Source organism: Drosophila biarmipes, chromosome 3L, assembly GCF_025231255.1.
Source record: "Drosophila biarmipes strain raj3 chromosome 3L, RU_DBia_V1.1, whole genome shotgun sequence".
NCBI lineage: Eukaryota > Metazoa > Arthropoda > Insecta > Diptera > Drosophilidae > Drosophila > Drosophila biarmipes.
In genome coordinates, this window is record NC_066613.1 from 6548664 (window position 1) to 6561896 (window position 13233).

General features: G+C 37.5%; 1 protein-coding gene across 3 annotated transcripts; it reads left to right on the forward strand.

Annotated features, from left to right (window-relative positions):
• Positions 1-76: 76 nt before the first annotated feature.
• Positions 77-13202, forward strand: LOC108035912 (long-chain-fatty-acid--CoA ligase 5). 3 transcript variants are annotated; one of them, XM_017111683.3, is made up of 8 exons: positions 77-366; positions 2811-3018; positions 3644-3798; positions 9719-9892; positions 10323-11500; positions 11557-11785; positions 11996-12169; positions 12231-13202. In XM_017111683.3, exons 2-8 carry the CDS (start codon positions 2952-2954, stop codon positions 12366-12368), a joined length of 2115 nt encoding a protein of 704 aa, XP_016967172.1. In that variant the 5' UTR covers positions 77-366; positions 2811-2951; the 3' UTR covers positions 12369-13202. The 3 variants fall into 3 exon arrangements, with proteins under 3 accessions (XP_016967172.1, XP_016967173.1, XP_016967174.1); XM_017111684.2 differs by lacking the exons at positions 77-366; positions 2811-3018; positions 3644-3798 and adding exons at positions 6037-6151; positions 8489-8690; positions 8828-8863; XM_017111685.2 differs by lacking the exons at positions 77-366; positions 2811-3018; positions 3644-3798 and adding exons at positions 6038-6151; positions 8489-8690.
• The last annotated feature ends 31 nt before the right edge of the window (positions 13203-13233 follow it).

Sequence of the window (13233 nt, forward strand, 5' to 3'; positions counted from 1 at the left end):
CGTAGTTGTTGGTGTAGTTGCACGCATGCTCAAAGCTGAGACTCAAAGGCTGCCGGTCTTTGTGTTCAACGTTCTCAGTCGGAGGTTTCAGTTCTGTTTGGAACGTCGACCGGTTAGCAGTCAATTTTCAGTTTTCGGTTTTTCGGTGTTCCATGCTCGATTCTAAGACCTTCCCTCTCTCATTTCGCCCTACGCCTATATACGCCCCCAGCGACCCGGTAAAAATTACGATACGAGGAATCCGCGAGTGCCGAAACGTAAACTTTTCATTGATTTTCTCAAGCTAATGTGGATATTAGACCTGTGCCTAAGTTTTAATAAAAACCCGACAAATGTGTTTCATATACCAGTAGTCCGTACTCCTAGGTAAGTTTAGTGGCAAAGGAGTGAAAATCAATGACCGAAAATTGGATGTGCCCGCCTCGACCTTAGAAGGCTCCATTTTGTTTCCTTCCTCTTTGTGTCATCCTTGCCCTCTATTTCTGGCTCTTCCCATTGGGGCAAACCGGATTTGACCCGGCTACCAAGAAAACTGCCTATAAAATCAATAGAATGGCCTAAAAACACTTGTTTACATTGTGTTATATAAGCGCGTTCCTTTATTTTCCGACTTCCTTACCATGTTCCTTTAGAGTTCCAAGTTGTGTAACAGGGTAATGTCCTTTAACTAAATTTCAATTTTTGAAAATTGACCCAGAAAATATAAAAGTCTATAGCCCTTTTGGATTAAATAAAAATAAATTTGAAAAATGAAAAATTAATTTATACAATTTGGAACCAAAAAATCTTAACATATATGAAAATTTCAAGAACCGATATTTAAACTCCAAATGGAATGCATTTTTAAAAAACAAGAGGTTGTTTGCCTTAAAACTAAGAAATAAAAAGGTATATATTTCAAAAAAGCGACTAATGATCATTTCTAACGACTTATACGGTACAATTTTGGTCTGGAGACTACATTTTTAGAACTTTTGTTTGGCTTGTTCGTCTTGCATTGTGCAAAGGCGAATAATCTGCTTAGTGAGAGGGCCTCGACCAGATGTCTGGGTGCAAAGTTTCACTCCCGGACTGATAAAGGTTTCCCTGTTCTTGCTGTTTCTGCTGCCCCAAGTCTTATCAGCGGCCGAAGCTTTGGGATGCGCTGCACTGGCCGCCTGTTTATGTGGGTGAAGTGGGTCGGTCTGCTCAGTGGCTCTAAGGCGTTTGCCTCTGCACCAGTGCAGTCTACAAATTGCAGAAGTGGCAAGCCATGGGTTATAAACCAATAGTCTTGCTGATAATATTTCTTTGACTGCTCACGACTAACAAATACCCATCATGACAGTCAGTTTGTCAGTTTTCTTTTTGGACCAAACTGAAAATGGTTTACATATATTACAAGATTTTTTCCATTGTAAAAAATATTTACACAAGTCACCATCGCATGAGAAGGTATTTCAGGAGGAGTAAAGCCTTTCCTGACGTGTAAACCCGGTGCACTTGTTATTGTATAATAATTATTTATGCTATTTATATTCACATTAGAAACAGACACAAAACTTTTCTGTTAAAGTCACATGCATTCCAAAACCAGTTTAAGCTGCTCTCTCTCTCGAATTATAGGAATTTCCCATTAAACGTGTAATACGGTTCCATATTTTAGCCTTTGTAAGTGGGAAATACTCAAATTAAATATTCAATCATGGGAAACCTGTTCTGTTAGAATGCAGTCTTTGGCAAGTGTTTATGTTTAAGGTCAGGTAAAATTATAAATCAATGTCAGGAAATAAGCAAGAGGAAACTTTTTTTTATTTATTTATCAATTTATTCGCGATAAACTCAATAAAATTAAGCTGCAATTTTCTCTACAACATACCGAAGTAAGAATGGGCAACGTCCTAAGAAATAAACATCCGAAACCAGTTCATGAATAGAAAGTACTTATTTACAATTAAACTCAATTTTATACTTTTTTCAGCGAAAATCACTAAAGCTTAAATTAAAAATATGGATTTAAACTAATGATTTTAAAAAAGCAAGCAGTTTTGGTTGAAGTGATGCTTCAAAAGTGTTTAATATCAGAAAACATTGAAGGTTTATGGTTTACTATACCCGATACTCGTAGATTAGAAGAGTGTATCAGATCGGAAAGTATTTAACATGTAGAAGGATTGATCTATCCATGTTCGTCCCTCTGAGCTGATAACCTTTAGGGTATCTGATAGTCGATTGCATCGATAAAGCATTCTCTCTTGTATCACATTTTTTTAAACTATTTTTATTTCAGACTGATAACTTTTTTTTTTAAACATAGCAAATAAGATAAAGCAGCTCTGTCTAAGGGGTGCAAAAATATTTCGTAATTTTAAAAATGAAATCCACCTTAATTTTTTTCTAGAGATTGATCAATAGACCTAGGCTAATTTTTTTTAGACCCTTATTCTCATATCTGGTCAGCTCAGGCCACATAGAAATATGAAACTGCCGTAAGTCCAATTTAAATAATCATCCCGAATTGAACGCATTTTAATTGCTGTCACTTGACTTGTCAAGGGGCCAGTGGCAATTATCTATCTATGAAAAGAAATATAGGTGGATGTGTGCATATAGATTACCCCCTAATTAGGCGGAAAATATTTGGTATCCGCATGTTGCGGTTTTGCCCTCTGGTTCAGCTTGATTGCACTCCGTGTACATGGGAACTTAGAATGCTTATTATTATTAAACGTATTTTTCCAAGTGCAATGTTTTCCAAAAAACTAACAATTATAAAACCTATATGGAAAAACATTTAACAGATGTGTTCACTTTTATTGATTATTTCTCAGGCTATCTTTTGCGGGCAATCATTAAGCTAAACACGTAACATTCACTCAGGTAGCAAAGAACAGCAACAAACTAAAACGAACTACAACTACAACGCCAATAAAAACAATAATTCGAGTATAAGTTAAGAGAGAACAAAAGCGATGACGCCGGAGAAATCAGTTATGGCCTACGTCAATCATTTGATAGTCAGCAACTTTTCATATTTCTGTAAGTATTTTTTACAAGGTTTATTACAGTGCAGTTAAAAAAATATATATTGAAGCTCCAATGTACAACATATAATGACTAACATAAATAATTTACTTTGTTTTCCATTTGTTTAATTCATATTTAACATAAAAGACCTTAATGTATAAGCTTAATTGTAAGTAATTAAATAAATAAATTCATAATATTTTTTTAAATCCTAAGTAAACATGATCGAAACTTAAAAATAAATCTTTTTAAAATGTTTTTAATGTTTGAAAAAATGTTTTTATTAATATTTATTTGCAGTGAGAAAACAATACTATATGTCAGTAATTTTATTTAAAAAAAATTAATTAATGATGTGTTTAAAATTACAAAATTATAAGAGGTTTACACTACGTTTCTTTGAAGTAATACTACTAGTACTACTTTAACTTTAAATTGGTCAATATTATTTAAAAATAAAAATTAATTTTCAAACTACATTTTACATATTTATCACTTAAAAGGGCATTTATGGCACTGTTAAAATAAAAAGAAGTATCCTTGAAGTTTTTCTAAAAAAAACATTTTAAAGATTAAAGATCTTTTAGTTGCATAAGTAGATAATATCTAATTGTCTCACTTTGATTACCCTTCGCAGGGGACGAGATTGATGGCTACCTGTACTATCTGGGCGGAACCTTGGGTACCTTAACTCTGGGAAGCCTGGCCGCTACTGTCGCCTACTATTTTGCTACGAGACCCGTGCCGGAACGACCGTTAGTGCCTTTGGAAAACCAGTCCCCGATGCTTGAGGTATGTTATTTCGCAATTGGGAAACTTCGATCACATCATTACATCACTGACTGTTCAATTGGAATCTGATTGCCTTGAGTTTTCTGTTTTATTTCGCTGCTCGGTTCTTTTCTGATTTTCCCTTCTTTGGTTCTATTTGAGGGAGAACAGGCGAATCCCAGTGGCATATGGGCCAAAAGGCTTTGATGTGCACATGTCCACAATCACGTTGAGTGCGATCACGATTCGGATTCCCAAAAACTGATTCTGCTTCGTTGTTGTCGTCACATGATTTTCACACATTTTCCCCATTTCGATTTTCAGTTGCGCCTTTGTTCTTCGACTTTTAGCTATGACGTCTTTGCCACAGTGGCGCAAAAGTTAATAAAAATAAAACGGCTGCACCACCTCACGCTCTAATTGAGCGGCGAGCTGAAAAGGAAAATTTGCACATTTCTCTTGCCAAGAGTGCAACATTCTCGCTGATAAATTATCGAATGACAGCGGCACGACAATAATAAATCTTGTCATGGCTCAATTGGCATTTTCCCCTAATTAGTCGCCTTTTTCTCTAAATTTCGATCTATGCTAAAATTTTCCCCAGCCACCGCCGCCCGGTTGTCAGAAGTCTTTCCTACAACTGACACTGGCATTTTTCTCGGGCGTTTTCCTCTGGTTGGTGTAACAGACCTTTCCTTTTGTGTTGATGTCATGTAAATAAACAAATATTGACACAATACCATATTTCGCGATATTTGGCATTGCCAAAATGGCAAACAACCATTTTTGGGGATAAGGTTGGTGACACAGTGGAACTCGTCGAACTAATTGGAAATTAGGAAAAAGTAATAGTAATAACTCATTTTATAAAATATTTAATTAATAAGTAATAATAGTAATTATTATTTATAAAGTGTATTGTATTATAGACTAATGCTAGTACCCAAATTTAACGTGTTAGAAGTTAAAAAACATTTCAATAATGCGCATCATACCATAGAATTTACAACGAGTAGTAGGCTCATTATTATTATTATTAAATTATTATATTATCATAATTCAATTTAAACAGCTTCTTCTTGACATCATGTCGCGCAGACTAAAATTTAAAAAAATATCGAAAACCAAGGCAAACAATGAAAGAACAACACAATAATAAGGAAATGTCACACATTTGACAAGGCAGGGCCAACCTGTCCACATATGAGCAGCTACATTTGCGTATGCCGTTGTAAAACAAGTACTATATGTAATTATGCATTTCTGAATGTTAGTCGTTTAGTGTGTTTGCTTAGTCTGGTCTGGCGAGCAAAGGCTAATGCACCAACAAGTATCTGGCACACTCTTTCTAGCCTATAGAGTGTTTTCCAATATATGAACACTAAAACTGCTAATGAGCGCAAATTGAGGTGCAAACGAAACGATAAATATGCGCGAGGTGTTCTAGCTATGAGCTGATGCTTAGAGGATTGAGTAAGCAAAGTGAATCAATTAATCATTTATTCAAAATTGGGTAGTGTAGATTAAATAAGCCATTTTGTACATTTATACCAATTGTGAATATTCAAAGAGCTTAAAAGGTTTTATAATTGTCGAAGCGGCCGGCTTTGCAAATAATTGTTTGTAACTTTATATTTATAAAATAAGTATAACTAGATTAAAATAAAATATTGACAAAATGTGACTAATATTTTACCATACATCATTTACAAATTTTAATCATAAAATTAAAATTAATTTAATCATCTTCCATGACAGTATCTATTTAAAGATTTGATACTAAAAGTAAACAAATGTATGCTATTTTTATGGGGCCAAAAAGGGGGCGTGGTGCTCTCTTATGGACCATAAATCATTTTGGTTATAAAAGAGCTGAATAATTGTTATCACCACCAGAACAAAGTCGCCCTACCATTTATTTCCTAACACCACTCCATTAAGATGTATCGTCCAAAGACATTTCCAACGCATGCATTGTAATAAACGGAGAATTCAGACAGTTCGGGCGGACAAGTTAATCAGGCCAAAAAAATTAGAACAAAACTATCTGGCAAAGAGAAAAAGAAAAACCGTTTAATATCAAAATAAGAACATTTAAACGAATAAAATTCCTAGCCAAACGCTGCATTCTTCTTCGTGGGACCCCGAGATCCTTCTGTAGCCCCGAAACGCTCCTCTCAATTGTGCTTATTCTCTTAAAAGAAAAGAAGATGCCTCGGGCCGGCCAAAATCATTTTTAGCCACGACCAATATTTTACTTCTGCCATTCAGTTCGAAACTCAACATCGTGTCGCGCTGATCGTGGCGGGCTGAAACCCCTAGAATATAATTCAAATTAGAGACAAAAAACAAGCAACAACAACATCTACATAATGTACATATCGCAGATATATATCTATGAAACAAACGTATTTTTTATAAATAATAGCTCGTGTATACTAAACAAAACGAAAATGAAAAGCGAAAAAAACGCACGACAATTTGCAACAAATTGACAAAAATACAAGCGTTTAATCTCATTACGTAAAGCGCAAGAACCAAAACAAATTGTACAACAAATTTTAAAGAAATCTACGAAGAAAAATTAAAGATTTTCCAATGGAAATCGATTTGCCAAAGTGTCAAAGTGCCGACAACGAGCCACGTGAACTCAGCCCCTCAAGTTCAAGTTCACACAGTTTCTATACTTAAAACATCTGAGGAGGAGACACCATCCGCGGAAATACCTATATACTTAATTTTATACGATTTTGATACTAATTTGGTCTAATGGATGCTAGCGGTCTTATTGGTTTTTTGGTTTGGGTTTTCCATTGTAAACACCCTAACTTGAGTAGATCTTCACGATGTTTTACCAAATCACCATAAAACTTTATAATTGTTTAACTCTTAGGAAGAAGATATATTTTTGGGCCATGTGCAGATACAATTTTAAAAGTAGATGCTTTTGTCCAAACATTTATATTTATGACACATACTAACTCTTGAATTGAAATGGAATTTTAAGAAACACAATTCAAAATTAAACAAGACTTTTGAATATTTGGTATGAACGAAAAATTGAAAGCAATACCTTTTGAAAGTTCTAAAAAATATTATTAAGAATACTAATATACACAAAACTTTTGTTACATTTAAGTCATCAGAATTTTCCTTCTCTCTAACATGCCAGAAATCTATCTTAATCAATCAAGCTTAGTGTCACGAACAAAATTAGAGTTGTTTAGATATTGTTTTTAGTCGTACAGTTTACCCAGCTAAAATATTTTTCGGTAGTCACTTTTTAAGGAGTTTAAAAATATTTTTCCTTATTAAAAGAATGGTAAACACATTTCAGCGAATTATTTCATACAACAGATGTAAGAGTTCTAAATACTGACATAAGAAAAACTGTGAGCAACGTGAGAGTTCAATGTTTTTTAATATGTACTAGATAATATACCATTTCAAATGTGCCGGCCACCTGGAACAGAAATTGAAAACTCATCCCAAACGACCTTGAAATTCCCGCACATTTTCCCTGGGCTTCGCTTATTTTTGAAAAAATATGCTGCCAACTATTGATATGTTGCAGATTCCTCCCGGCCCGCTGGTTCATTCATTTCTTTCCCGCTCTCGCCCTTCCCGAGCCAATAGTTTATGGCCGATTTTATGACCACCACAATTAACATAACTCAAGATGAATTGCTCATTGAGGAAAATGTTTGCTCTCTGCCAATTGCTTCAAAACATCCCAATGAGGCCCGAAACGCGTTCCCCATGAGTCAGTTCTCGATCGTCTTAAAGAAATTTGAAATTTTTCTTTTCGTTCTTGTTTGCTTTGCAAAAAGTATTCATTGTACCCTGTGTGAGTGAAATTATGTTTTTGTTCTTTTGGTTTTTATATTTTTTTTAAGTGACCACACACACGGGGCTCATAGATAAGAGCAGAGTGGGACGTTTTTACACCCAAACGAACTATTTATAAATTAATTTGGGGCAGGCCAAGCGAAATCCGCAGACGACGCCTTGTCGATATTGTTGGCCATTCTCTCTTTCTGTCTTGGCTTGCTTGCACCTCTCTCTGCAGTGTTGTGGCCCCTTCTGGGGCCGCCCTGCAGCTGCCAATATTGAAAAATTATAAACAAAATTGACTGGGGCTGCACTTGCCAAAAATATGTAAACGGACAGCCAGGCGTCATAATTATGCTTTGGTTTTTGACTTTTCGCTTGGCCTTTAATGCGATGCAAATTGGCGCAATTCAAAGAATTTTGTAAAGGATTTATAAGAATTTTCCCGGGTATCTGGGGGATACATAAACTACGCGCCGGTTAAATATTAGTTACAGTTAAATATTAAAATACAATAAATATTACGGTGATTGGTAGTTACTTTGAATTTAATTCACGGGCTCTTAAATAAACAAACCTTAGACTTCTGCATGGTTTTCTTTATGGAACAAAAATAAGAGCAAATTTATACATAATAAACAATTATAAAAGATTATTCGTTGTAATCTAAACATCGATTTCGGAAATATCAGAAGTCTATTTTTACGATCGTTAATTAGCATTAAACGCTTTTTTGTGGTTATGAAATGTGCTCAATGTGAAAATGGAAAACGAGAACATTGTTTGGGCAAATTGAGGTTCACATGGCAATAAAACAGCAGATTTAATATACGCAAATTGGCCAATGAATTGTGGTAAAATTCGTGAATGTGTTTTACAGTTTCGTGGAAAATGTGCATATTAAATGCCAGATGAAATCTGAACGACCAACAAGGAACGCCACAAGTCAAAAGAGTGTTAAAACCCGAAAAATAAAGTAACTTAAATTGATAATAAATAAGGATAAAACCATGTCCTGTTGCGGCCAAATTACCAGTATACGAGTGCCCATCGAGCTAAGCAACCAGAGCGATGTGCTCAAGGTAACACCAAACAAGGACGAACTTCCTTGACAGCAAAGAATATGTACCCCTAACACCTGATTAACTAAGCAGTAACTAATACGAACTTTATTTTGCTTCTTTTTTTTGCTTACCTTCTCTTACATCTCGTGGGCTAGATCATATATGATCATCGTCTAGATATTCACCACAGGGTAGGCCGCATGTGCCCCTCGGGGTATGCTCTTAAAGTCACATTTTCCCCTTCGACTTGCGTCATTAATGGGATATAAACAAAAATTCATTTGGAAAGCACTTTAATCTGTGGAATACAATTACTTTTGAAAATAATTTGCATTTTGCTCATTAAAATCAGCCAGCAAAAACAAACAAACTAACTTTCGGGATCCACGTCCCCGAACCCCCTAAAATATTCCCCCCATCGTAGCGTATTTCGATATTCGTTCTCGTACATCAACACTTGCGTCCATTGCGGTAATTTCTTTCGCAGCTGTTTACCATTAGGGAAGTGCTCTATGGCACTACCACTCTACTCTCAGGCCCAAATGAAATCCTGTCGAGTGATGGGTTTACGTCTCTAGCCCCAAAATAAACGATACATCATGGCGATCGGCAGCGCATATAAATTTAAATGGTTATTGATTTTAATCTAACAATCGACTGTGATGTGTTGTGCCAAAAATAAACCAACACGAGCGAAATGGACTGCTCGAAAGAAAGCTCAGAAGGGGTCATCAGAGTGCATACACAAAAGCAGTGTACCCAAAGCTTATCGAAATTTAATAATCCTTTCTGAAAAGTGAATAGTTCCCTAGGAAATATTCACTAAACCTAAAGCTCAGCAATTGAGGATTATCCCTTCGACTTAAAACAAACTTACACGCATATTTTAATAGTACCCCATCCCAAGCTGAACCACTTACTCCATTGACCTCTTGTATATATACTGTTGCATTGAACTGTACCTCAATATCTCTGTCGACGTCTCTCACTCATCGCATGTCCTCGATTTCTCTGTTTCTTTTGGGGTCACTTCACTCGCATTGCAGGGTCCAGAACAAATACACGTCTCCAAGTTCTACAAGGAGTCGAAGAACGGAAAGTTTGTGTCCTACATCACAGAGAACGTCCGCACCCTGTACCAGACGTTCCGCGAGGGCGCCTACGCCTCCAACAATGGACCATGTCTCGGTTGGCGGGAGACCCTGACATCCCCGTACCAGGTGAGATAAGGCTCTAAAATGTTTACGAATATTATATATTTTCTCAAATCTAGTCCGTCACTCTTAATTAGAATCTTAAAAACATGAACAAGATAAGTCAATTTATAAAAACGTAACTCTTGACGCATTTAAAGCGAAATTTACTTTCACATTTCCGTAAAAAATGAAAAGAAACTTTATTAAATTTCGTTTATATATTTTTAAATGGATAAATAATATGTACAATGTATTTTTATCTTATATTTCTTAATAACTCCCAACAACTGTAAAAAGAAATCATTGGTTTAAAGTTTTAAAATGTAGCAGGTTAAAGTACACTTCACATAGTAGGTATACGTAGTCCCAAAACTAAGAGTATATAGACTAATATTATTATATTATTATTTAGTGTGAATACATTTTAATATAGAATGTGTCCAATTTTCTATAGTGGATTAACTATGACGAGGCCCTGTTGCGCGCCAAGAACTTCGGGGCCGGAATGCTGGCACTGGGAGCCCGGCCTAAACAGCTGATTGGAATCTACTCGCAGAACCGCCCGGAGTGGATCCTGTACGAACAGGGCTGCTACTCGTTCTCCTTGGTGGTGGTCCCACTGTACGACACCCTGGGTCCCGATGCCTGTGCCTTCATCATTCGCCAGACGGACATGTCCATCGTGGTGGTGGAGGACGACGGCAAGGCGGCCATGTTGCTGGAGAAGGCGCCGCGCAGTCTGAAGATCATAGTGGCCATCAAGCCCATCCGCCAGACGACCCTGGAGCGAGCCCGCAGTCGGGGCATTCAGATATTTTCCTTCATCGACGTGGAGAAACTGGGCGCCAAGGGCAACCACCCTGAGGTCGCTCCGACGGCGGAGGATCTGTGCACGGTGTGCTACACGTCCGGGACGACGGGCAATCCCAAGGGGGTGATGCTCACGCACGGCAACGTGGTGGCCGGCGTTTGCTCTGTGATCCTTCAGATGGGCGACCATCGCATTCGGGCCGGCGACGTGATGGTGTCCTTCCTGCCCCTGGCCCACATGTTCGAGCGGTGCTGCGAGAACGGAATGTACTATGTGGGCGGCTGCGTGGGCTTCTATTCCGGGGACATCAAGGAACTGACGAACGATCTGAAGATGCTGAAACCGACCGTGATGCCAGCAGTGCCTCGCCTCCTGAACCGAGTATACGATAAGATCCAAAATGATATAGCCGCCTCCGGATTGAAGAGAGGCCTCTTCAACATGGCCATGCGTGCCAAGGAGAAGGAGATCGCTAGGGGCGTGCTGCGGAGGAACGGCTGCTGGGACAAGCTGGTCTTCAAGAAGGTGCATCAGGCATTCGGCGGAAATCTGCGCCTGATGGTCGTCGGCTCGGCTCCACTGGCCGGCAATGTGCTGACCTTCATGCGCTGCGCCTTGGGCTGCTTGGTGCTCGAGGGATATGGCCAGACGGAGTGCACGGGGGCCATAACCCTCACCGTTCAGGGTGATCATGTGCCTAACCATGTGGGACCACCCGTGTCCTGCAACGCTGTGAAACTGGTGGACGTGCCAGAGATGGAGTACTTTGCCAATCAAAACACGGGGGAGGTGTGTGTGCGAGGATCCAATGTGTTCCATGGGTAAGGATACTAAGTGCCGCTGTAATACTGCAATTTAACAAATCTTATTTATTTAGTTACTATAAGGATCCGGAGAAGACGGCGGAGGCCATTGACTCGGAGGGCTGGCATCACACCGGCGACGTGGGCATGTGGCTTCCAAACGGAACCCTGAGGATCATCGATCGCCGCAAGCACATCTTCAAGCTCAGTCAGGGCGAGTACATAGTGCCCGAGAAGATCGAGAATATCTACACGCTGAGTCAATACGTAAATCAAGTCTATGTCTATGGAGAGAGCTTAAAGGTGCGTTCATAATTAATAATTCAAAAAGTAAAAATTTGTAAGGCTAAATAGTATCAGTAGTAGTATAAGAATGTGAATCTAAAAAGCCTGTATAGCGCGCTACGGTTTTGTAAAAATTTGTATATCGGAAATATCAAATTATTTGAACATAATTTATATTCATACTAATTAAATATTTTGAACAAATATAATTTTCCCTTACTCCTTCAGAGCTGCATTATCGCTGTTGTCGTACCTGATACTGATGTACTGAAGCAATGGGCCACGGAGAACAATGTACGCGGCACACTCTCCGTCCTGTGCAACAATAAGAATGTCAAGGAACTGATCATGAACGACATGCTCAATTGGGGCAAGCAGAGTGGACTCAAGTCATTCGAACAGGTGGGTCGCTAGTAATGCATGTACTTGAGCAATTCATTATATTATGGAAAAATAATTTCAGGTCAAAGATGTCTATTTGCACCCGGATCCCTTCTCGGTGCAAAACGGACTGCTGACGCCCACATTCAAAGCAAAGAGACCGCAATTAAAGAGCTACTTCAAGCCGCAGCTGGAGGATATGTATAAACACCTGGATTAAAGCAATAACTTTTTAGAAAGCAACATCAATCGAACTCAAGAAACTGGAAAGCATTCATTCATATGACTACGCCATTTTAAACTGATGATAACAAAGACTACAGATACAGATACGAAAGCGAACTGTCTAATTTTGTAGTTTCGTCAATTCTTAGCCAGTAAGAGGAGCGCAAGATACACCAGATACAGATACAATACACATGAAATATACACAACTTTCAAACTGACAAGGAAAATCCTTTTGACAGCCGCATTTTTTATATAATTTAATCGAGAAGCGACCCCTAATCAATATGTTAACTATATATTCCCTTAAACACTTATGACTCTAGTTCAAAGTGAATAGAAACCAGTTGCGTAGTCTGAACCAAAACATATAAAACTAACATATTGAGCAAATTGAATAAAACTAAAGCTTTAATTAACTATCGTATACTACACTCAGCGTTAGATCTAAAACTGAAGTGGAGAGTAAACTTTTTAAACTATATATTAGACGCTCTAAACTAAATAAATGGAAATACAAAGTTCAACGCAGGTCCTGAGGAAATATATATAAAATACAAATGAACGTCAACCGAGAAGCAGATCAAACTAAATGATAAATATAAAAAAGATCCACTTTTATGGACTGCACTGTCTGCCTTACAAAATACCAAATGAAATTTTATTAATACATTGCTAAAATAATATACTATTTCAGACTAAGAGCTAAACAATAAAGTAGAGCAGCATAATATTAAAATTATTAAATAATTTCTGTATGTAGATACCAACGCCAGAGAATTCAAAAAATAATTTGAAATATTTAAAGAAATAAAGAATATATATACAATTTTTGCTATTTCTATTTCAAATTTGGCGTT

Coding starts and splice junctions, on each gene's coding strand:
- LOC108035912 (XM_017111683.3), top strand. CDS start 2,952: ATGACGCCGGAGAAATCAGTTATGGCCTACGTCAATCATTTGATAGTC. Junction 3,799..9,718: donor ACCAGTCCCCGATGCTTGAG/GTATGTTATTTC, acceptor CTCGCATTGCAG/GGTCCAGAACAAATACACGT. Junction 9,893..10,322: donor CCCTGACATCCCCGTACCAG/GTGAGATAAGGC, acceptor AATTTTCTATAG/TGGATTAACTATGACGAGGC.